The 23,651-nt window shown below is 43.1% G+C and overlaps 1 protein-coding gene and 1 pseudogene across 2 annotated transcripts; both read right to left on the reverse strand.

The window, feature by feature from the left end:
• Positions 1–3,446: 3,446 nt before the first annotated feature.
• On the reverse strand, positions 3,447–4,097 carry LOC145344491 (trafficking protein particle complex subunit 6b pseudogene; annotated as a pseudogene).
• A 6,389-nt stretch (positions 4,098–10,486) lies between these two features.
• Positions 10,487–22,413, reverse strand: LOC145344003 (transmembrane protein 213-like). 2 transcript variants are annotated; one of them, XM_080190649.1, is made up of 3 exons: positions 22,223–22,397; positions 22,043–22,120; positions 10,487–11,835 (listed from the first exon to the last, which is right to left on the reverse strand). In XM_080190649.1, the coding sequence occupies exons 1-3, from the start codon at positions 22,305–22,307 to the stop codon at positions 11,651–11,653; spliced, it is 348 nt and encodes a 115-aa protein (XP_080046775.1). In that variant the 5' UTR covers positions 22,308–22,397; the 3' UTR covers positions 10,487–11,650. The 2 variants fall into 2 exon arrangements, with proteins under 2 accessions (XP_080046775.1, XP_080046776.1); XM_080190650.1 differs by lacking the exon at positions 10,487–11,835 and adding an exon at positions 17,430–18,361 and having other exon boundaries at positions 22,223–22,413.
• Positions 22,414–23,651: the final 1,238 nt, after the last annotated feature.

Genomic DNA, 23,651 nt, shown 5'->3' on the forward strand with positions numbered 1-23,651 from the left:
CCCGCCAACCCTGCCATCTTGGTGTCATCAGCAAACTTGCTGATCACACCACCTACGCTCTCTTCCAAGTCATTTATGTAGACTACAAAGAGGAGAGGTCCCAGTACTGAGCCCTGCGGCACACCACTGGTCACTGGCCTCCAGCTGGACAAAGTCCCCTCCACAACTACCCTCTGTCTCCTATTGCCCAGCCAGTTCTCAATCCACCTAGCTACCTGACCCCGTATCCCATGCGCCTTAACCTTTTCTACCAGCCTACCATGAGGGACTTTGTCAAACGCCTTACTGAAATCCATATAGATGACATCAACGGCTTGCCCATCGTCAACCGTTTTTGTCACCTCCTCAAAGAATTCCACCAGATTCGTAAGGCAAGACCTCCCTCTAACAAAGCCATGTTGCGTATCCCCAATCAGACCGCAACGCTCCAAATGCTCATACATCCTACCCCTAAGTACTTTTTCCATTAATTTCCCTACCACCGATGTCAAACTCACCGGCCTATAATTCCCAGGGTTATCCCTACTACCTTTTTTGAACAGCGGTACCACATTTGCTACCCTCCAGTCCTCTGGGACCTCACCTGTGTTCAAAGAAGAGACAAAGATTTGCGCCAGAGGCCCAGCAATTTCATCTTTCACCTCCCTAAGCAGCCTGGGATAAATACCATCAGGCCCCGGAGCTTTATCCGTCCTTACGCTACCTAAAAGCCCTAGCACTTCCTCCCTCGTAATAGATATTTCCTGCAGCTGATCCTCAGCTCCCTCTAACAGACCACACGATTCCGAACCCCTCTCCTTCGTGAATACCGACGCAAAGTATTCATTCAGGAGCTCCCCCATTCCCTCCGACTCAATACATAACTCCCCGCTTTTGTCCCTAAGAGGACCAATTTTCCCTCTAACTACTCTCTTGCTCCTAATATAGGAATAAAATGCCTTTGGATTCTCCTTAATCCTACCAGCCAAAGCCATTTCATGCCCTCTCTTCTCCCTTCTAATTCCCCTTTTTAGCTCCCTCCTACTCTCTCTATATTCCTCCAGCGCACTCTCCGTACCCAGTCGTTTCGACCTAACATACGCCTCCCTCTTCTTCCTGACCAAGTCTTCGATACCCCCTGTAATCCACGGCTCTCTAATCCTACCTTTCCCATCCTTCCTCTTAACCGGAACATACCTCCCCTGCAACCATTTCATTTTGCCTTTAAAAGCCTCCCACTTGCCAACCGTGGACTTGCCAGCTAACAGTCCTTCCCAATCAGTGTCCTGCAGCTCCCTCCTAATCCTGCTATAGCTCGCCTTTCCCCAGTTCAGCACACTCCCGTTCGGCCGGCACTCGTCCCTTTCCATTTTTATCCTAAAGTAGACGGACTTGTGGTCACTATTAGCCACATGTTCACCTACCTCTACCTCTCCCACCTGCCCCGGCTCATTACCCAACACTAAATCCAGTATAGCCTCTCCCCTAGTCGGACTAGTTACATACTGCTCTAGAGACCCTTCCAAAACACATTTCACAAACTCCTCTCCCTCCGTACCCCCAGCTCTAGGCCCCCTCCAATTCACTCCAGGAAGATTAAAGTCACCCACTACAACCACCCTATTCTTCCTGCACCTATCCAAAATGCCCCTGCAAATACCTTCCTCCACTGACCTCGGGCTGTTGGGTGGCCTATAGTACACCCCTAGCAATGTAATCTCTCCCTTTTTATTCCTCAACTCCACCCACAGCGACTCAATCCCTATCTCTTCCATATTGTCCTCCCTCTGCACTACTGTGATGTTTTCCTTTACCAACAGTGCCACCCCTCCACCTCTCTTCAACCCTCTTCTGTCACACCTAAAACACTTGTACCCAGGAACATTCAGCTGCCAGTCCTGCCCTTCCCTTAACCACGTCTCTGTTACAGCCACCACATCTAACTGCCTCACACACATCAAGGCCCTAAGCTCATCCGTTTTCCCTGTCACACTCCTAGCATTGAAACAGACACAGTTCAACCCACAAGTGTCCCTTGGAACCTCCTTCTCCCTGATACTTTTCCTTTCACCCGACTCGCTCCCAGCCACCTCCCCACCCCCCCCCTCCATATTAGTTTAAACCCTTCGTAAACACCCTAGCTAACCTCCCCGCTAAGACATTAGTTCCCCTCCTGTTCAAATTCTCCCCACCCTTCCTGTACAATTGCCCTTCTCTCCTAAACACCTCCCAGTGATCCACAAAAGTAAAGCCCTCTACCCTACACCAATCCCTCAACCATGCATTCAGCTGCATGATCTCTTCATTCTTTGCCCTGCTTGTACCGGGCAGCAACCCAGAGAGTGCCACCCTGGAGGTCCTACTCTTTAGTTTGGCCCCCAGCTCCCTAAATTGCCTACGTACCTCTACCCTACTGCTCCTTCCTATGTCCCCCTCCCCTACATGTACTATGACCTCAGCCTGTGCCCCCTCCCCTTTCAAAATTCCTTCTACCCTGTCCGTTACGTCCTTTACCCCTGCTCCAGGGAGGCAGACCACCATCCTAGAGTCACGCCTCTGTCCACAGAACCTCCTATCGATACCTCTGACCCTCCCGTCCCCTACCACTATCACCTTACCGGCCCCCTTCTGTCCCTCTAAGTTAGTCTCCTCCTCCTGCCTATCTTTCTGTGCCCCTGTCAACGAACCTTGGGGGGCCTCTGGGGAGGCTGGGGGACCCTGACTGCTCTTCTTCTTCCTCTTTCCCCTCCTCACAGTCGTCCATCCTCCCTTCTCTTCAGCCCTCGAGACCTCCTCCTTCTCATGGTTCCCAGCCATTATCTCCTTGTTCTCCCTGACTAGAAACGCATCTTCCAGCCGCCCCTCGAGTTGCCTGACCTGGGCCCTCAAGCGCTGCAGTTCCAAACATTTACTGCAGATGTGGACCTTGGGGACACGTGACACCACCATGAACTCCCACATGTGGCACCTGACACAACTTACATTCCTCCCTATATTCCCTGCCATGTCCCAACCTCCTGTAAGCTCCCAAAGGTAGAAATCTGTCACTCACCTTCTCTAAGCCTGCACTCGCATAAGCCCAGCAAGCCAAAGCCCTCCTCACTCTGTTCCCACTCACTCCGCTGCCCCCTCCCGACGCTGCCCGCTCTATGCTGCTACCCCTATTTTTATACCCCCCGATCCCCCTTAACGACAATCCCCTGGCCTAACTTCCGGTACGGAAGTAAACTACACTCTAACAAGCCCCGAGAACCGGAAGTACAGGAAAAAAGTGGTTTTTACTTTAAATCAGTCACTCACCACAGCCACAGCCACCAGGTTCAATGCTCCGGAGAACAATGAGGTGGGTCCCCGGGTGAGTATCCGATTTATACCCCCCGCTCCCCCTTAACGACTATCCCCTGGCCTAACTTCCGGTACGGTTTTTTTTTTCCAGTTCATTGGCTTTGACTGATTATAATCCCCCTTATATTCTCCACATTTACCTTATAATCCCCTTCACAAAACCATCAAAAAATAACTAACATTTCTTCTGGAACAACTAAACAGAAACGGTAAGGCACAAACTTCTCCTGTCTACATTGCAGTTTCACTGTCACCTCTCTACGTTTCTCAAACTTCAGACACAGGGCAGCCCACTCCTAGGGTTTCTGCATTACGATGTGAAATTTACACGCTGGCATCACTGAAACCTCAGCACTCACCATGCTGTTGATACCCAGGTTGGATAACGCGCCTCTCAGCAACCCACAGGTAAAGGCTAGGAACTTTGGTGCCTCCTCCAAGTACTGCTTCCCATTGGAGACAGGAGTGAGGAGCCGGAAGCGATTGTCCTGAAGCACATAAATTCCTTGGTGGTTCGTTCGCAGATTATCAATCTGTTTTCGGAAGAGGTTGGTCCAGAATTCTTTACAGATAAACTTCATAATGTCCAGTTCATCTTTGAAGGATGGTGCATCTCTGGTGAACCTCTCGATCAGACCTTGTCCTGCCCGGAAACCCATCCCTTCCAATGTGGAAATGCATCTTCCCTGTTCCGTCTCCACGGCCTCCGCCTCCGCTTGAAGCTGCGCCACAACCTCCAGGTGCAGCAACTCAAACAGAACCGCGTCTCCCATCACGCGAGGCCGAGGCTTCGGGGCCTAGAGCCTTTCATGACATTAGAAGTGCAAATGCTGTGGATGATAAAATTTAGCAGTCAGTTTGCACATAGTTCCACAAACAGCAGTGAGAAAAATAAGATAATCTGTTTTAATATGATTTAGAATCCCAAATCATAGAATCCTTACAATGTAGGAAGAAACCATTTGGCCCATCAAGCCTGCATCAACAACAATCCCACCCGCACCCGATTCCGATAACTCTAGTATTTATCCTATTCATCTCCCTGACACTAAGGGCTAATTGAGCATGGCGGTAAATTTAACCTGAACGTCTTTGGAGTGTGAGAGGAAACCAGAGCACTCAGAGGAAACATGCAAACTCCATTGATATTGATTGAAGGATTGAAGTTGGCCAGGACAAGAAGAGAACTCTCCAGTTTTGTTTTGAATCGTGTTATGGGGTCTTTTATCTTAAATGGCAGATAGCCATCGAAAATGTCATACCTATCTCAATGCAGGGTTCCTTCTGTACTGTCCTAGAGTCTAAAGCACCTACCTAGATTTATGTGATCAAGTCTCTGGAAGTCAAGACTTTTTGACTTGAATAAGAGAATAACAGGTTACAACACACACATTTTATCTCTAAATCCCAGGTGACAATCTGTCAAAAAGCAATTGATTGGTTGTAGGGTTTTGTTCTCAGAATAGACATACGCACAACTGGTCAGAAGTAAAAGTTCATTTATTGAGCATCATTTAAAATTAGCATTTGCAGAAAGCGAAAGATAGCAATTTACTGGTAGAGAGAGAGAGAGACAACAGACTCAATCCAAAAGTTTGTACAGGATTCAACATAACTGAACTGAACATATAACCAAATACATATATTGTTAATAACAGTTATCTGTGTTATTAAAGAGCTGGGTACAAGCAGTCTCCTGCTTTCAAAAACAATTCAGAGCTGTGTGACTATGAAAGTTCTGTTATGCAAAACTTTGCTTAACATTGCATTTTCAAATGTAGTCAATTTCTAAGCTCAAAACCCAGAATTCCAAGCTGAGTTTTAAAACATGGCCAAGTTAGCTTTAAAGAATAGCATGATTAGTTATGTGGGTCGAAAAATCTTAAAATGAAGCCTTTTAACTAATGCAAACCATACAGAGGATCCCACATTGGCTACGAAGCACTATTTCATACGTGTATCTCGGGATATGCATCAAGAAATGTCATGCTAATCCAACCAAATGGATTGAGTGGAGAATTCCATACAGTATTCAGTGACCTTCAGTGTGAAGCTGTTAAAGGGACCAAGACCATGGTTGTCTCATTAGGTTTATTTGAATATCTATTTACTCCTTTCTTATTGTGGGCAAATTTTGGAGGTGAATATTTGATCCCCACTTCCTGCACAAGAGGCCATTTGAGCCATTAAGCCTGTGTCAGTTGTTTGCTAAAGTAATCCAAAACACCCACAATTTCCCCATAACCCTGAACCATCTCTGTTTCAAATATTTATCAGTTTTTTCTCTAAAAGACATAATAGCCCTTAATCATTATCCTTTGTAGAAATATCTGACAACTCTTTCTTCTGACTCACCTCCTCATTTTAGTGACTGCTTTGAAGTGATAAACTCTGAATACAGAATAACGGATAAAAGAAAAGCCTTTTCTATATGGAGGAAAGAGGAGGAAAGAGCCAAAAATGTTCAGGAGTGAATTCTGAACTTAGGGTCTACACACCAGATGCCTCTTCAGATAGACACGGGGAAGGCAGTGCAAGCAGATACTCATCACTGTCAAAGCCCTGAGGATCTGTATGTAATACGGAAAGAAACCTAATGGTCTCGACAAGTAATCAAGGTCAGTAAATTCATCTTCAAATGCCCTAACCTTACATTGCTCATGAGCCTCACACTCTATTAAATATGTCAACTTCTCCATCCCTACCTTTCACTCACCTAAAAATACCATGAAGCCTGATTCACTTTATATCAAAAGCCCTATCTTACTTTCTAACTGCGGTAAGCCTCATACCTAGATCTCCTCAACTAATGCACATTACCAGCTTTTGACTATGACTCGCACGTAATCTTATCACATTGCATCTCACTGGACAAGGTAGTGCATGATGGAGGCTATAGGAATTAATTTTTGAGGTAGGCATATCTATATATGTTCTTGCCCTGATTTGGAGAGTCAGTGCTGGATAGGATTGAAGCACAGTAAAAAGTCTGACAACACCAGGTTTTAGTCCAACCGATCTGTTTGATAGTAAACTCACAAGCTATCAAATAAATCGGTTTACTTTAAATCCTCCCCATAGCAGTAATTAACCTCCGCATGAGGACATTGGGCCCAGCGACAATGAGATGCCACCTATCCATTCTTGTTCCAAAACTGGATTGAATACCTCCAGAATCTCCTGCACTATTTCTCATGCCGCACATTAACCTGTTTTAATTAAGTATATTCACAAGATTATGGAACTGGAAGTAATCCAAAGATTTACTACCCCTTGACGTCCTTTTGAATCATCTTTGCTATCGATTGAAATTTACGCTGCAAAATCTTGATCTTGTCCTTCCAATGTTATTAGCTCCCACACAGACTATGAACAAAGAAAGAACAAAAACAGCCTGGGAAACAGGCCCTTCGGCCCAACGAGCCCACGTCGCCATCTCAAGACCACCAGTCCCCCTCTCCACCCACGACCCTTGTCTAATGTTTTATGGCCATCCAGATTGAGGGAAACTGATTTAGGGACAATTTATTACTGCCAATCAGCCTAACAGCACATCTTGGGGTGTGGGAGGAAACCAGAGCACCCGGAGAAAACCCACGCAAGCACGGGGAGAATGCGCAAACTCCCACAGACACCAGACCAAATCCATGTGTCTGCACAGCAATCAGCGATAGTCACTGAGCTACCGTCTTGCCCAGTATCTGGTCCAGTTTAGGCACACACTACGACATGAAGCACTAGGCCAATCTCGAACAACGAAGAGCAGCTCCAGTACGACCCATCGCGTGTATGCCCCTTGGACACAAGGCGGACCGACTTAAAACCTGTGAATGAAAAGGAAAAAAAAAACATTGAGTGAGATTTTCCCAGAAATCAGCCAAGGCCCACAAATTAAGCAGTATCGAACCTGCCGATGGCAATGGTGGAATTACCTGTGATGTAGTGTGGCACTTAGTGCCAAACATTTTTATCCACAGATTCCACATTGTATCACTGCCCTTGTCTGCCCTGCCATTACCTCAGCGCTGCAGTCATCAAGGCACCACATTTAAAGGCCGAAGTGCACACCAGCCATACTTCATCGGTTGCCAGGAAGTGATGGCTACCAGATAATCCGCACCCAAGGCCAAGGTGGAGAGACTCCTGGAAGCAGTAGAGGCCTGATGTGATATCCTCTTACCCACGCACACTAAGAAAACATCACACCACTGTGAATGGATTATTTGACTGGGGGCGGGAGTAATGATTCTGGCATATGGGATACATAATGAGATGCAAATGTATTATAATGATTTTCCTGCCATGAACGGTGGAGGGGACAGTCACAGCAAGCTTTCACACTGACATAGAATGCAACTTTGGCCTCCTTATGATGGTTTCTGCTCCTATCACTGAACCTGCCCAATGCAAACAGGAACCTACCTAGGCCTATGTCTCTGACCTCTTCCCTATCCCCTTCCCTTGAAGTGATATCCTTTTTCCTAGCACCTGCATCACACAACACGTTGTGCAGAACTCGAGTGTCAGCTACAAAAATAATTTCTATGCTCCCTGTACTATCTGTTACCCTGTAGTGTTGATGTACAGCATCATTTACTAGAAAAATGAGATTAGTTACATTATCTGATTTTGATATCTTGGGACACAGATTTATCGACAACGAATTTGTCAGTAATCTTGATGGTGGCCAAAATTTTCCAGCCGTTCATGGCAGCAGGATCTTCTGGTTCTGCCATAGCGCATCCCTACCATGGGTTTCCCAGTGGTGAGGGGTGCATAAAACCTGTGGAGATTGGCAGGACCAGAAGATCCCACTGCTGATCACTGGCAGGCCACCTCTGCTGCCACACAAAATCCTGCCCAATGTTTGTCAACAGATGTGTTTAAATAGATGTGTTTAAATTTAATTAACAGCTTTAGGACTGAACTCAAAAGGATTTTGTTCTATGCGAACTGGGAGCACACCATCAGTGAAATAGAGGGAAAGCTTCATCTCATTTTGGGTAAAAGGGTGTTGCTAAATTATTATGGAAAATGCTTTGTTTTGTACATTAACCTATTTTCTATCTTTTTCCAACCAATGTTTGATGCTAATACTTCATTTCGGAAAGGGCATCATTTGCACGACTGAAAACTTCACATTATTCTGAAGAAAACTTTTCAGAAACATGATTTTGGTACAAGATTATTTTGGATGAAAGTGGCCTCTTTTCTTGTCTGATCTCTATAAGAATCAACATCTCTCGCAACAAAAACAGCAGCAATGGATGAACTCTAACGAAAGAGTCATCCAGACTTGAAACATTGGCTCTATTCACTCTCCACAGATGCTGTCAGACCTACTGAGATTTTCCAGCAATTTCTGCTTTTGTTTTCTGGTTCCAGCATCCACAGTAATTTGCTTTTCCATCTCTTTCAATATTTACTCAACTGCTCTTCTTAGTGACCAAAATGGTGTCACGAGGCCTTGAGGAAATCCTGTTTGAGTTTAACAAGCTTCAGCTGATTGAGACAAATTTTGTACTGTAAGCATTAAAAATCCTTTTGAGTTGCAATGTCATTAGAATGAGCTTGGCTGGGTCTTTTGTGTGTGTGTGTGTGAAATTCTATGTTGTGGATTACATCAGTGATATTTAACTGCAATCCATGGTCACCCTCTGGTTATAAATAAAGGTAGACTCTGAAGCAGTGAAGGACAGTTGAGAAAATTCTCCAAAATGTGTAAGCATGTTAGGGGAAAGGCTGAGAATACTGCAAAACCAGCAACTGCAATTATTTGAAATGATTACTATATTTTATTTTCAAATCATAGTTACCTATTCATCTACTTACTGTGTCAAAATATCTTTACATTATAATTGTTTCCCCAGTTTATGGAAATTCAAATGTACTTTCTTAATGGTGAAAAGCTAGATGTGATGGAGATCCAAAGGAATTTGGTACATAAGTATATTTAGATACAAAAAGATTATCAAAAAAGGCTAATGGAATGCTGATCATTTAGAGATAACTAGAATGCAAATGATTAGAAGCCATTCTATAGCTGTACAAATCTGTGTTCAGTTCTGGGCACACACCTTAGGTAGGATATATTGACCTTGGAGAAAACGTAACACAGTTTTATCAATGATCCATTGGCTCCAAAGGTTAAATTGCAAAAAAGATCATACACACTAGGTTGATAGTCCCTGAAATTTAGAAGATTGCTGTTTTCAAGATTATTAAGGGAGTACGATGAATAGAAATTATTTCCACTGGTTGGTGAATCTAGAATGAGGAACTTGGAGGGCGTGTGGAGGGATGAAAAAGTAGAGCTAATCTTTCAGGATTGAAGTTTGGAAACATTGTTACATGCAGAATTTTAAAACACTCATGCAAAAGTTGAGGCCAGTTTATTGTTCATTTTTAAAACTGAAATTGATGGGTTAATGAAATGCATTATGAAATATGGGGTGAAATTGGTATCAAGTTAGGTTACAAACCAGCCATCATCTTGCTGGTCAAAACAAGCTTAGTGCATGGTTTGTTTTTTTATGGCCTTGCTAATCTCTGTCACAACTTTGTGATTTACTGTATTTGTACTCCAAGATCCCTTTGGGGGTAAAGAAATATCTAATTACACATGCCCAGTAATGTGTCCTCCCAATTGCTCTGACCAAAATGTACGTGCGTTTATCTGTGAGCTTCGCAAAATCTTTGCTCATGCAAGCTTATTGATGTCCTCCTGTAATTTGTTGCTATCTTCCTCAGTACTGACTATCTTCCAACCCCGTCCCACTCTTTATGCCCCATTTTGGTGTCATCCACAAATTTAGAAATTGTGTTTTTGATTCCAAAGTCCATATTGTTAATGAAAATTGTTTACAGCAGTGGTCTGAGGAACATGTGAAACGATTAAGAAAAATGATATACTATTTCACCCACAAACCTAACAGTATTTAGTACAAATTGGTTCATCACCTGACAGGACAGTCAAGCCTTTACAATTATATAAATTTGATCAAGAATTGAATGCTGGCGAAGAAAGCTTTCAAGACTGCCAGATGTATGTTATAGAGCAGACAGTATAACTCAATATTCTTTGGCTTCCAGTTACTTTAAAGAAGCGTTGTTCTTAATTGGGTATTTGGAGTATAATAGCACCATTTGAATGACAAAAAAATTGGTGTACAGGTTCATGTATTTTATTACCAAGCTTAAATCATACAGATCTTGTGACTGTGTAAGGTAAGAAAATGTCAAGGATGAGAAAAGTCCATTGCTCCATGAAATTCATTCCTCTGTCCAGTAGACTTCAAGATGATTTGTATGACTGTCTTTGGGTACAAAGGTAGATGAACGAAGCAGCTGCTGGAAGCATCAAAGTAACCCAAACATTTATTGCTTCCTCAAATGAGTGAAGCAGCTTTGCTCCAGGATTATTACATGTGCTTTTTCAGTGAATTGAAATGTTTTTTGAGTATTTCAGTAATAAAGTTGAAGTTCAAAAATCAGATTCTTTTAATGCAAAGTATTACATTTCAATGCAGTATTGGATCTAACATCGTTTATACTGTGAATAAACTCTGTGCATTAAAAATATTGGATCGTGGGTCAAATCTGATTGTTACCTGGTTAATTTGACTATTTAATAGGATCCTGACTTGTTTGGAGACAAACTTGCATGAAGGATAAGACCCAAACGTGTCACCAAAATTGAAAAGAGTGGAAGAAAAGACAAAGTAAGTTGAGAATTGAAAGCCAAGCTTGGGTTTTAAAACCTGTAAGATTGCAGGAAGAAAGTATCACAGAGACATAAGGAATTAGAGAAGCAATCTTGATTTTAGCGTAGTGGTGACAGTAGGAAAGAAAATGCGTATTCAGGACAGGAGGAGCTTAAGAATAACAAGACAGAAAAGCTACAATAAAATAACTATGAAAAAGACTATAGAGCAGAAAGGAATCGCGTATCAGATGATCAGTTTTCCTTTGTATTCTGTTCTGGGGTACAAGATATACTTACACGGTTCTTCATTGATATGAAAATGATATTTAATTTAAAAAGAAATTGGCTGGTTACTTCCAAGTTTGGTAAATGTCATGTACACCCAGTCCAATGCTCTTAATAGCCACTGTTGATTCCATTTCTGAAAGAGATTCTTGCATTGTTTCGTGCCACTTCTTTGCTGTAGTGTGGTAATGGTATAATAAATCCACAGAAAAGCCATAGTGCAAAAGAACACATTTGAAACCCTGTTCATTCATCCTGAATTGATGAGAGTTGGTTGCCACTCACTGCCTCCCTTTGGACCTTTCCAATTTTGTGTTTCATTTTTCTTCCCTTTTCTCAGGGCGAAGGGTATTTTTCTGACTCCTCAGGTCTCAGTTTTCCAACTTTATTTACACAAATAAGGATGAGGGTGAGGAACCAGAGACTCCAGCCCACAGCAGCAGCAATCCAGCCGTATTCATCCACCCCAAGCTGGCAGCATGCCTTCGCTGTTGCGCAAATGTCCTCACCGTTCTGAAAATCTGTAGGGTGATGAAAGGAAATAAAAGATGTACAGGTTAGGTGGATTAGTCATGCTAAATTGCTCCTTACTGTCCCAAGATATGTAGGTTAGATAGATTAGCTATGATAAGTGTGTGGGGTTACAGGGATAAGACAGAACAAAGGGCCTGGGTAAGATATCCTGTCAGAGTCAGTGCAGACTCAATGGACTGAATAGCCTCTTCTGCAATGTAGGGATTCTATGATTCCATTTTACGAGTTTTTTTATCAAAAATTTAAATTTGGCAACCTGACCCAGACCTAGCAACTTCCAGTTTTAACAGACCCATAGCGCCATAGTGATAATTCTGCTCCCAAGATTATTTTAAGGATATTTCAATATCCTTAATTTTTTTAAGGAGAATTCATGCCTCCATTTTGAATTAATATTTATTTTTAACACTTCAGGAAACTTGGCAGCTGAAGGGTGGGGCGAAGGACTGAATCAAACAGGTTGGTTTCTTTACAGCACTGCTTGTAGCCCTTGAAAAATAGGAGGGCTTTGCTTCAGCTGCTTCACCCCGGGTGCACTATTAAACCCAGAAGAACCTACTTCAGCCCTTTGTTCCCCACCTCAGCAGCTTGCCCAGTCCCACTGCAATCTGTCAAATCCCCCTGCAATATGTCTTGATGACTCCCCAACCAGTGATCTGTCTAATCACCCTGTAGTCTGTCTGTGCGCCTCCCCAACTTGCCAAGCAACTTCCGATTCCACCCCCACCACGCCCCCCCCACCCCACCCCACCCCCCCCCACCCCACCCCCCGCCAAAATGAAGAATTGTGAAAGATTTAGGAATCAAGAAACTTGTTAAACCCCCTGAATTATGGCATTTCTTTTGATTGAAAGTTCCTCTTAAAAAATGTGTTGATGTGATATTTGCTTATCATTGTCAGATCCGCATCATTTAAATCAAACCTCAAATGAGAGAAGAAAATTTGCAGAATATTACCAAGGAACGATTTCTACTTCAAAATCCATGGTCATCTTATTAAAGACTAAGAATGTCAATAACGAACTGGAAACATCCAGCTAGAAGGGAAGGTTGATGAGCTAGAATGGAATAACAAACTGCAGCATGCAAGTAAAGTAATTGGAGAACAATACACCACAGAAAGAGGCCATTTAGTCCATCAGGTATGTACCAGCACTTTTGAAGAGCAATCCAGTTAGTATTTCCTCATTTCTCGGCAATTACTCCTTCCAGGTATTTCTCCAAATCCCTTTGAAGGCTGCCCTTCAATCTGTTTCCACTTTCCTGTCAGGTATTATATTCCAAATCCTAATCACTTGCAGTTTTCCTCATGGTTACATTTGGTTATTTTGCCAATCGCATTTAATCTGTGCTCCCCTGGTAACTGACATTTAGACTTTTAACTGACATTACAGCCATGGAAAAATTTATCTTTGATTAATCAATCAAGAATCTTCTGATTTTACACTTTCTATCAAATTTCTTATCCCTCACCTTTGGAAACATTTTACTAAATCTCTTCTGGACATCCTTCTAAATGATCCCCAGAATGGAACATGATATTCCAACTTGGGTTGAGGCTGCATTAATGTTTTATACAGGTTCAGCACAACTGCGATGTTTTTGGATTCTGTATCTCTATTTACAGTATCAAAGCTCCTGTAAGTGTTATTAACCGAGAGAGATAAAATGGTGAAAAATATCAGCAAGTTTGGCAGCTTCTGCAGCGAGAGAAACAGAGATAATGGGGGGATTCTCCGCCCCACCCCCACCACTGTGTATGTTTCTCAGTGGCAGAAGGTCTTGCCATTAGCCAGTGGCGGGATCTTCTGACCTGCCACTGTCAATGGGATTTCCCACTAAATCCACCCCATACTGCTGGGGAAGCCATGGTGGGGATGCACCCAGCATTTCAGGTTGATAAATTTTTGTCAAAAATTTCTATCTGCTGTTACTACGACTCCACAAATCTTTGCTTTCCGTAGTAGTTTCATGTTGCTAAGATTTACAGGAAGTGGATTGTGACTAAAGGACTTGGTCATTACAGAGTCTTTTACACAAATCAGTTGCTGCCAACATGGGTTATCAGATTAGCATTTTCTTTGGAAGACAGCATGTCTGGGAGAATGACCATCAGGACAAGTTATACAAAGATGAAGGAGTGGGAAAAAGGCTCTCAGCAGGAGGTCATATCCACCCAGAGTGTTCAGGGACAATTACTCCTACTTCAGCCAGTAATTGTGTGTGAGAGACATCTTGGCTTCAGTATGAATGTCCTCACTGAAATCTGCTGCATACACAACTGCAACTACAAGTTGGGCAAGGGCTGAATTCCTAACGGTTGCTGAAAGGTCACCCTGGGCCAGTTGTCAGCTGGAGATATTTACAACATTTCACACTTTGCTGTCTACTTGTATGCAAGAGAATGCACTGAGGTTCTCTTTTCAAAGTGAGTTGACTACATTCTCTTTTGCCAGAGAGGAGCAGATGAAACAAACTCATGGCTCTGTGGGGATTGCAGGCTTTCCAGTGGTATATGTGCAACTGACTGGGCACGTCATCTTGCAGACACTGCACAACTGAAAGGGATTCCATTTCTTCAGCATCCGGTATCTTGGCAGTAGTCATGACGCCTTTATTTTGCACCAGTGTGCTGTACCATTTGCATTTAAGCTACCATGGGAAGCCAAAGACTAGTTCATGACAAGGGCTAGCTAATGATGGGAAGCCTGACCCTGAGAAGTGTGCATGAAATGCTGATAGACAAGGGGGCGTTGTTTACTAGAAGGGAATATATGCACACTCCAGAGTAGGCGGTGAGGGTTCATTAGTGTGACACACTAGGGGTGGTTCTCACCAGCACCCATTTTGGAGAAGGTATGCTTTGGGAGGACACTATTGTCCTTGGTCCCCTTTGGAAAGGGAAACTATGTCTAGGTTCCTGTTTTAGTTAAGAGGCTTGCAGAATGGAGTCATGGAATGCAGAGATTCCACCTGCAAAATGGAAAGGAATCACAGATGACTGGAATTTCAGGGGCTAGTTGGACCTCACAGTCTGAAGGAGACAGTGTAGAAATGCAGTAGGCATGAAGCAGAATCAATTGTTGGAAGCATAGTGCACTGCAGCTGCAGAGAGGGGAAAAGGCTGTGTGCTTCACAGGAAAGAAGCACAGTTCGGTATGCAGGGCTGTATTACAGTCACTGCCCCTCAGCTCTGCAGGCTCTATATCAGACTGAGAGAGAACGGTGATAGTGACTGGGGGCATTTGCAGTCCGTCAATAGGGAAAACATAATATAGAGACCAGGTAAGTGAAGTTCGCACGGAGGAGCATTCATCCTCTGTAAGTAATAGTGCATGCAGCCCCAGAATTGGGTGGGTAGAAGTCCACGTGGGCGTGGGCACTTTGCAGGGGATGAGCTCGGCCGGGAGGGCTGGAATGTGCACCATAATGACAGTAGGATTCAATATTAATGGGGGAGGCTGGAGAATTACAGAAGGTAGTTCTACTCATATGAGGTTCCAGGTGAATCAAAGGCAGGCAGTCACTGGGGGAGGGACTATCAAACTTGGTCCTGAAATACAAGTGTTGCAGGACCATCGTGAGGTCCCAGAACAATGCCATCATACAACAACGAAAGTAAGATTAGTTTTGTATGTAAGGTCTGCTACATTGGCTACGAGATTCCTCCTTGGGACACACGCTCACTTGGTGAACAGGATCCAGATCAGTTACAAAATAAAGAGACCTCATTGTCTAGGAAGCAACAGAAAGCCAATAATTTCATTCACTGCTGTTAAAAGAAACTCAACATTGACAGAGTTTATGGTAGGAATGCAGCCTTGCAGAGTGAAGCCAATACTGAAAGAAATGCAGCTGCATTATATATGGCATCCCATCAGTGAAGGGCAATGGTGGGTTAACAATGAAAGCCATTCATCAGTGGCGAATGCATTCCACTCATTGACCAATGAAAGGTTGCTGGTACACCACTTTCAAGAATGGACTGCAGACCTACTTTGTTTTAATTATTTCACTTACACCTTCTCAAATATCTCCACTATCCCTCTCCCCAGCCTGAGCTCACCCCCGCTTGCTGTGCACCATCTTGTCTGTATGAAGAAGTAGGATAGGCATGCATGTGATCAGCAGGTACAGAACAAAAAGAGGTTGGGTTAAATGTATATTCCCTGTGTCTGGTAAGCCTTCCCCAGAAGAGCTGGAGGATAGGGTGTGAGCAACATGACAGATGGGACGATGGTGATGCGCAAGTGTCCATAAAGTATGAGTAGTGATATGTGTCCCCAGTTAATGGACGTGTGAGGTCCTTGAAGAGAGTAGCCATTTAGATACATGAAACTATGTTGAGAGTTTGATAGTGGAGGGAGCTAAGAGAAGACTTACCCTGGCAGAGTGAATGAAATCATTCATCTGCTTCCTGCACTTCGGATGTTGTGCTTCGGATGCGATTGCCACCTATGTTGAACTCTTGGACAACTGCTTCCCAGGCTGGAGAAGTGGTGTTTGGATGCTTCCTGAACATTCCACAGGTAGAGGACATGACTCTCCACCCAGTCTCCCTGGATCAACTGGGTACTGCTGCCTTCTTGAGGAAGTTAACCTTTTGGTTCTGGCTTCCAGACATCCTTACACGGTCTGGTGAACATAGGTGGACGACCAACTTACACAGGCCAAGAGGTTTTCGAACGGGAGGAGCGACCCTGATAGTCATGCCCGAGAAATAGGCTTAATGGACAGCATCACCAACTTCCTCATGAACGATGAGAAAAGCAGGCAGGAGAAGGAAGGTCCCACCAAGGTAAGTGCACACAAGAAGGTTAAAAGAAAGCACAAGAATGATGGGAACACTGGTGCGAGGAAACAATGGGCAAAAGAGAAAGCCATTTTCAGAGCCATCCAACTGCTCTACAAGAACAATAGGCGTCAACTTGCTCGACAGATCATGGGGGCCCCTGCATTATGTCCACTCTCCACAGTGGAGCTGGAGGCAAGTTTTTGGGAGAAACTCTCCAACAAAAACAACAAATATGTGTTGGATTAGTGTTTAGATGTGGTGCTGGGACCTTTGAACCGGCTAACGGTAGGTAGGCAAATCCACTGCCAACCCAGCAGATGATTTGGAGAGATACTTGTTCGTATGTAATTAACTAGGCTCCTAATGTTGAATTGGGCCTGAGTTAATATCATTCCAGCCAACGGGAACTGTGCCACTGGAATTGCCTGCCACTGCACTTAGACAAAAGAATGGAGAGTTCCACTCTTTCTCTTCCCTCTCTAACTATCATAGCATCTGCTTGCCCATAATGAATAAATAAAAGCCAACACAAGCTAAACATTCCAAACTCAGTTTATAAGTCAAAGCTTACCATAAGAACATAAGAACATAAGAAATAGGAGCAGGAGTAGGCCATCTAGCCCTTCGAGCCTGCCCCGCCATTCAATAAGATCATGGCTGATCTGTCGTGGCTCAGTTCCACTTTCCCGCCCTCTCCCCATAACCCTTAATCCCCTCTCTTATCAAGAACCCATCAACCCGCTTCTTAAAAATATTTAGCCGTATTCTATACAAATAGAATATCATATTCTATACAAACGTAAGCTAATAATTCCCTTAGTATCTACTTTCCAAATGCTTTTGCCTAACCAAGTGCTGCATGGTGCTGCCTCCTTGGCTGAAGCATGACTTTCCTTCGAGGAATTTTCAGATGTCCTGGAAGGAAAGCACCCTTGAGCTGCTCTTGCCTGAGAGGGAGTAATTTCAGCCTTCCACCTGTACTCTCGGACTGTGACATCTTCTCAGCATGGATTGGCTGGCTGAGAGTCAGTGGCAAGGGAATGGGCAGAGCGCCGTTGATGAGAGCAGCAAAGCTGAAATTCATGATTCACAGAACCTGAAGTTCAGATGGCCCTAGTATTCCTATTGGAGAACAGATTTCTGAACTGCTGACCCCTTTCAGTGCAGGTATCTGCAACCATAATAGCAGCAGTCTAAGCTTCCATAGCAGCAAAGTGACCTTGCATTACAGCAGTCTAGCCTGCCACTCCAGCATCTAGACTTTGGGTGGCTTCTGTTGGCACTACAATGAAAGTTAACACATCAGCCACAACTGTGCTAGTAGTTAGCCACCACTGTCATGCTGAAAAGGACACCACAATCTCACAAAATGAGCAAAGGTGATGCTTTTTGACATTGCATGTACACTTTCTTGTAGGCCTGCCAATGCACCAAGCAGCTTCTTCTGTAGCCTGTCCATCAAAGTGTTCATCCAAGTCCTCTGCAACAGGACGCATATGCTTTGATATCCAGTGAGCTGGTACCTAGGCTTGGTCCCTGCCTTGGCTGCAGATCTCTGATTCGTAGTATCTCATTAAAAGCACATCTCATTTCTAAGTTATATGAAGTAGGTGCTGCATTAGTATATTAATTCATGGCTATGATTCATGGTGTTTTTTCATTATCACTGTTGTCTTCCTCTTCCACCATTCCCTGGCCTGGTGGTATTTCTTGGGTATCTGAATGGAGAAAGGCACAAGAGTAGGGTTATGGTGATGGAAGGGGGAAACAAGTACTTAGACCATCTAGCATTTCTAAGTCAAAATGAATGGTGGAATGAAGAGAATGTGAGAAGGAGGATTAGAAATGAGTATGTTGTAATTTTGTATTGCTTCAACCCCACCCTTTGTCTTGGCCTCAGCAATGGCTGCTCCAATGATGGCAAGCACTGTCTCCTCCAGGGGGTAAGGACACACAATTGCTGCTGACCCTGCCTCTCATACTGTCATTTTGCCCCGCAGGAGAGAAAGAAGTGTGTTGGTGAATGTGGTGCTATCAACTTGGATAATGTGGCTATCAAGGTGTAATATTGGCAGACAACGAAGTATAGATGTGAGACCTACAGCAGTGTTAAGTGACTGAGAGTGAAATGAGGCTATGAAGGTTGCGTATATATTATATTGATGAGGTGTCTGAGGCTGGTGATCCAATTGATGGGACATGACATTTGAAGATGCATCCACTGATCTTGACCATTCACTAGCTCATTGAACTTCTTACAGCACTGCATCCAGATTCTCAGGCCTTGAATGTTATTTTTTTACCATAATCTTGTCCTTTAGAGATCTCTCCACTGCCTTCAGAGCATTTGTGTGGAGGGCTTCCTGGTCCCCTGTGAGTAGAGCACATCTCTTCACCTGTACTTCCTTGATTAAAACCACGATTAGGCATCAATAAATGTTGGAGTCTGTTCTCCCCTGTGTTGTGCAACTCTTGTATGTCTCCTAGCAGAATCAATTGCAGAATGACCGTTTCAGCCACAATGCATTCTACTTTTAAGAAGCGCAGTGTAGTTTTTATTAGTGTAGGTTGGTTCATGGAGAAAGAAATAAAAGGATATTTTGATAAGGTTAGATGAAGTCAGGTGGAAGGTGGCTTATGTGAGGCATAAACAGTGATGTAGATCAATTGGTCAGAATAGCTTGATCCTGTGTTGCACACTCAACGTAATTTGATATAACTAAATGTTTTACTTGGTGGAGTAGCATATCTGTCATAAGAGAGAACTAGCTGATGGGTAAACTGTTAGGGTATATGAATATTAACTAAATGGCAAAAATGCTCATTATTAAGGAAATCATCTTAATCAAAGGATTCCGTTCCTCCTTATTATCTTATGGTAATGTCCAAAGATCATTCTGTCTTCATGGATGGACTCATCAGGGTTCCTGTGATGGATAATTTTAGCACCCCTGTACTTAGTTTCTCCTTTTTGACCCAACTTCCGTTCCCTGATGTATCCAACAACTCAGCAGACTTAACCAAGTTGGTTAAGTCTATATTGGGATGTAATTTGTAACCAGGTGCAACAACTGTACTTGAGGGTAACAAAATCCATACTTAAATCATTTCCCCCTCTGACTCTCCCAACAACATTGACCACCCTTCCCATCAGGTAAAAGCTAGCTTTAAACTGAGTTCGAAGCTGCCCTTTCTAAACACACCTGGTTACAATTTAAACAAGTGAGGCGGGAGGGCATGTCCATTCTCTTGCATAACTAAAACTAACACCCACATGCCAGTCACAACATCAACTCATATTTTTATAAGGTATTTAATAAAACTTCCCAAAGCACTTTATAAAACAAAATATGACAGAATTGCCGTGTTTTGGTGCCGTTAGTTCCTAGAATCCAAGCTTCGTTACACCAGGAATGCAGCTAACCAGGAGAAACTTGAGTATGTCCAATCAGCTGAACTCTGTTATAACAATGTCTGTAGAACTATTTCAGGAGGAAAACTTGCTGTGAAAGATATTCTAACCATTTAGTATTATTGCCATGCTGTCCATTCTACCAGATAAGCTCCTTCAAATACCGATAGGCTCATATTACCAGCAAATATAAAAAGTGCCAAGAACAGAATGTTACAGGAGTGGCTGGAACATTATTTCACTCTTGATGCAATTTACATAATTTTAAAAAATAACATTGACAAGTGCTAACATTTCCAATAATCAAATTAAAATTAGGATATTTAAAAGCTGCATTGTCAAGTTAAAAAAACTCATTTGTGATTTTCTTATGGATTTAGCACTTCTCTTCAATGCTTTTTTTAAATTCATTGTATGGGATGTGGGTATCCCTGGTTAGGCCAGCTTTTATTGCCCATCCCAAGTTGCCCTTAAGAAGGTGTTGGTGAGCTGCGCTCTTGAACTGCTACAGTCCCTGAGGTTCAGGTATACCCACAGTGCTGTTAGGGAGGAAATTCCAGGATTTTGACCCAGTGACAGTGAAGGAACAGTGATACATTTACAAGTCAGGATGGTGAGTGGCTTGGTGGGGAACCTCCAGGAGGTGGTGTTCCCACGTACCTACTTTGCTTATTCTTCTAGATGGTAGTGGTTGTGAATTTGGAAGGTCCTGTCTAAGGAACCTTGGTGAGTTCCAGCAGTGCATCTTGTAAATGGTATACATGTCTGCACTGTTCGTCAGTGATGGAGGAATTGAATGTTTGTGGACGGGGTAGTAATCAAGTGGGCTGCTTTGTCCTGGATGGTGTTGAGATTCTTGTGTTGTTGGAGCTGCACTCACCAAGACAAATGGTGTATATTCTATTATATTCCTGACTTGTGCCTTGGTGGAGAGACTTTGGGGGGTCAGGAGGTGAGTTACTTGCCTTTGACAGGTATTTTGATGCTGTAGCTGGGTTTACTCCATTGGAGAATAGAATGTTGTCTAATGTATGAAAAGTGTACTTAACACATGAAGTAAGCTTTATTTTAATGTACAGTTAATGGGAAGGGAAAATGTCTTAATGTTTATTTCCAATTCCTCTGTTGTGTCAACCGTCACGTATACACCCTGCCTGGGATGACCACCAATTACATACCCTACACGATTTCCCTTTTTACTGACTTCAACTAAGTTACTGCCAGTTTCCCACCTCTGCTAAAATGAAAATTGTTGCAAGTGAAATTATAAACATTTTTAAAATTTTTATGGTTTCATAAGAACAGGAGTAAGCCATTCAGCCCATCAAGCCTGTATTTTACACCTCAACCAACATCACTCAAATAGATTATCTGGACATTGTCACGTCACTTTTTGAGGGACCACATAATGTCAAATTGTAGCTGCATTTCCTAAATTACAACAGCTAATGCACATAAGAACTTAATTAGCTATAAAGTATTTTATAACGCCCTAAAGATATGAAATGCCCCATATAAATTCCAACTTCCAAGTTACTATGCCACATATGCTTCAATGTGCATCTTTAAACTGCTTTGAACTGGCATGATATCTATACCCCAAGACTGGCTTGTCAATTAATGCTCATCAAACTGTAGGATGCATAATTGAGATGCAATTATAGTCCTTGCCTTTACATAGCCTGACAACCCCCCGCCGCCCCCAGGACATGCAAATACTCAGATATCAGACCATTATTCATCTAACTGCTGATGTACTTCAACATTTATTTTAATCTGCAGTTTAATCTTTTTACACCTGTTTACTTCATCTGCAACAGGTGAGGTGATGTGTGGGGAGAACGTCCTTGGGTTGTAAATTACCAGGTTGCAAATCTGTTCACGAAGAGCAAGTCTACAATTTTGTTACAGTTAATGTGTACAGGAATTGTTTTGACCAGTATTTTATGCTATAACTTGTGTGCATTTTGCCCCTGGTCATACTCACATCGTTCACATTGATCCATACTTTGTTTCCTGGGCACTGTTAATTTGAAGTTATTGTCGAGTGAAGTTACCACTTGTTCTGAAAAGAAGAAAGCAATACTCTTCCAGTTTCTTCAAGATTGATTAAAAGCTGTTGATAAAAGACATTAGAAACTCCTGCAGTTGGCGTCTGAACACTTACCAGCTGTAGCTGAAGTCCATTCTACACAAAGCAGAATCAAACAAACAGCGATAGTAATGCAGCAGCTCACAGATTTGAGATCCATGATTTAGCAGAGGTGACGAGTCAGCTTCAGTCTTTCTCAAAGCAATCCTTTATCTAGCTTTGCACTCAACAATCTCTTTTTAAAAGCTGCAGTGGAAAAAAACTTAATGTTCAGTCTGTGGTTTAGCCACACCTCCATTCTGTCAAAATAACCTTTCCCAATTTAGCACTAACTGGAAAAGGGTAATTGATTGCAGTCAAGCGAGACAGTAATGTCGTCAGAGATTGTGTAATTGGGGAATGAGTTAAGGTGATTAACACACAACATTGGAAAAACTTGCTGCTTTGTTTTTCTTTTCTCCTTTAATGCTCTGCTGTATTTCTTCAGTACCACACACTGTAGATTGTAGATCTATTGTATCCATTGTAGATCTGCAGTTTTTCAAAAAAGAACTTGCATCCCCAAATGCTCAGTCAGTTGCAGCAAAGTATTATTTGACAGTTGTTGCTGTTGTAATAGGAGAAACATGCAGCCAGTTTGCCCACAGCAAAGTCTCACACACAGCACTGCAGGAATAACCAAGCAATATTTTTGACTGATATTGTTTGAGGGCTATGTATCGGTCAGGAGACCAGGAACTACACCCCTGATGTTTTCTAAAGTGCAGTGGGACTTTTTGTTTGTCCACCTATAAGAGCAGTTAGGACTTTAGGATTTAATCCCTCATCTAAGAGCCAGCACCTGTGATAGTGCAGCACTCTCTAAGTGCTGCACTGAAACGCCAGCCTAGGTTTTGTGCCCAAGCCTTTGGATTGCAACTTGTGCTCACATCCTTAAGACTCTGAGGTGAGTGCTACTACTTAAGCCATAGCTGACACCAAAAGCAGGACTTTTTCTCTTTAATGGAAACAGAGTATGCTGGAAATGCTCAGCAGACCTGGCAGCAACTGTGGGAACAGAAATGGAATTAATAGCTGGAATTTTCCAGCTGCTCCCACTGGCAGGATCTTCTGGTCCTGCCGACGGTGAACCCACACCATATGTTTCCCAATGGCGGCAGTGCACACAATGGGAAGCCCCGTTAACAGCAGAAGATCCCGCTGCCAGCCAAAGGCAGGTCACGTTCGCCACTACAAAACACGGCGTTGGTGTGTAAAAAAAAAAATCCTGCCCAATATTTCAGACCTTTGACCTTTCAACAGAATTCTAAAAAGTTTGACTTTATCATAGATTATGAAATTGGAGGGGGTGATTGTTGATGGTAAGCTGAACAAAGCAGAAGAACTATGATGGGTTGGAAGGCAGGATCAAACAACAAAAACAGCGAGTCAGCATTTAGTCTCTGCTCGGTAGAAGATGGTACACCACTTGACAATAACACTATCCTTGTCAAGAAGGAAGCTC

This window comes from Carcharhinus amblyrhynchos, chromosome 6 (assembly GCF_965287045.1).
Source record: "Carcharhinus amblyrhynchos chromosome 6, sCarAmb.v2.hapA, whole genome shotgun sequence".
In the NCBI taxonomy this organism is placed as follows: domain Eukaryota; kingdom Metazoa; phylum Chordata; class Chondrichthyes; order Carcharhiniformes; family Carcharhinidae; genus Carcharhinus; species Carcharhinus amblyrhynchos.

Coding starts and splice junctions, on each gene's coding strand:
- LOC145344003 (XM_080190649.1), bottom strand. CDS start 22,307: ATGGATCTCAAATCTGTGAGCTGCTGCATTACTATCGCTGTTTGTTTG. Junction 22,121..22,222: donor ATGGACTTCAGCTACAGCTG/GTAAGTGTTCAG, acceptor TCTTCTTTTCAG/AACAAGTGGTAACTTCACTC. Junction 11,836..22,042: donor TATGGATCAATGTGAACGAT/GTGAGTATGACC, acceptor ATCACCCTACAG/ATTTTCAGAACGGTGAGGAC.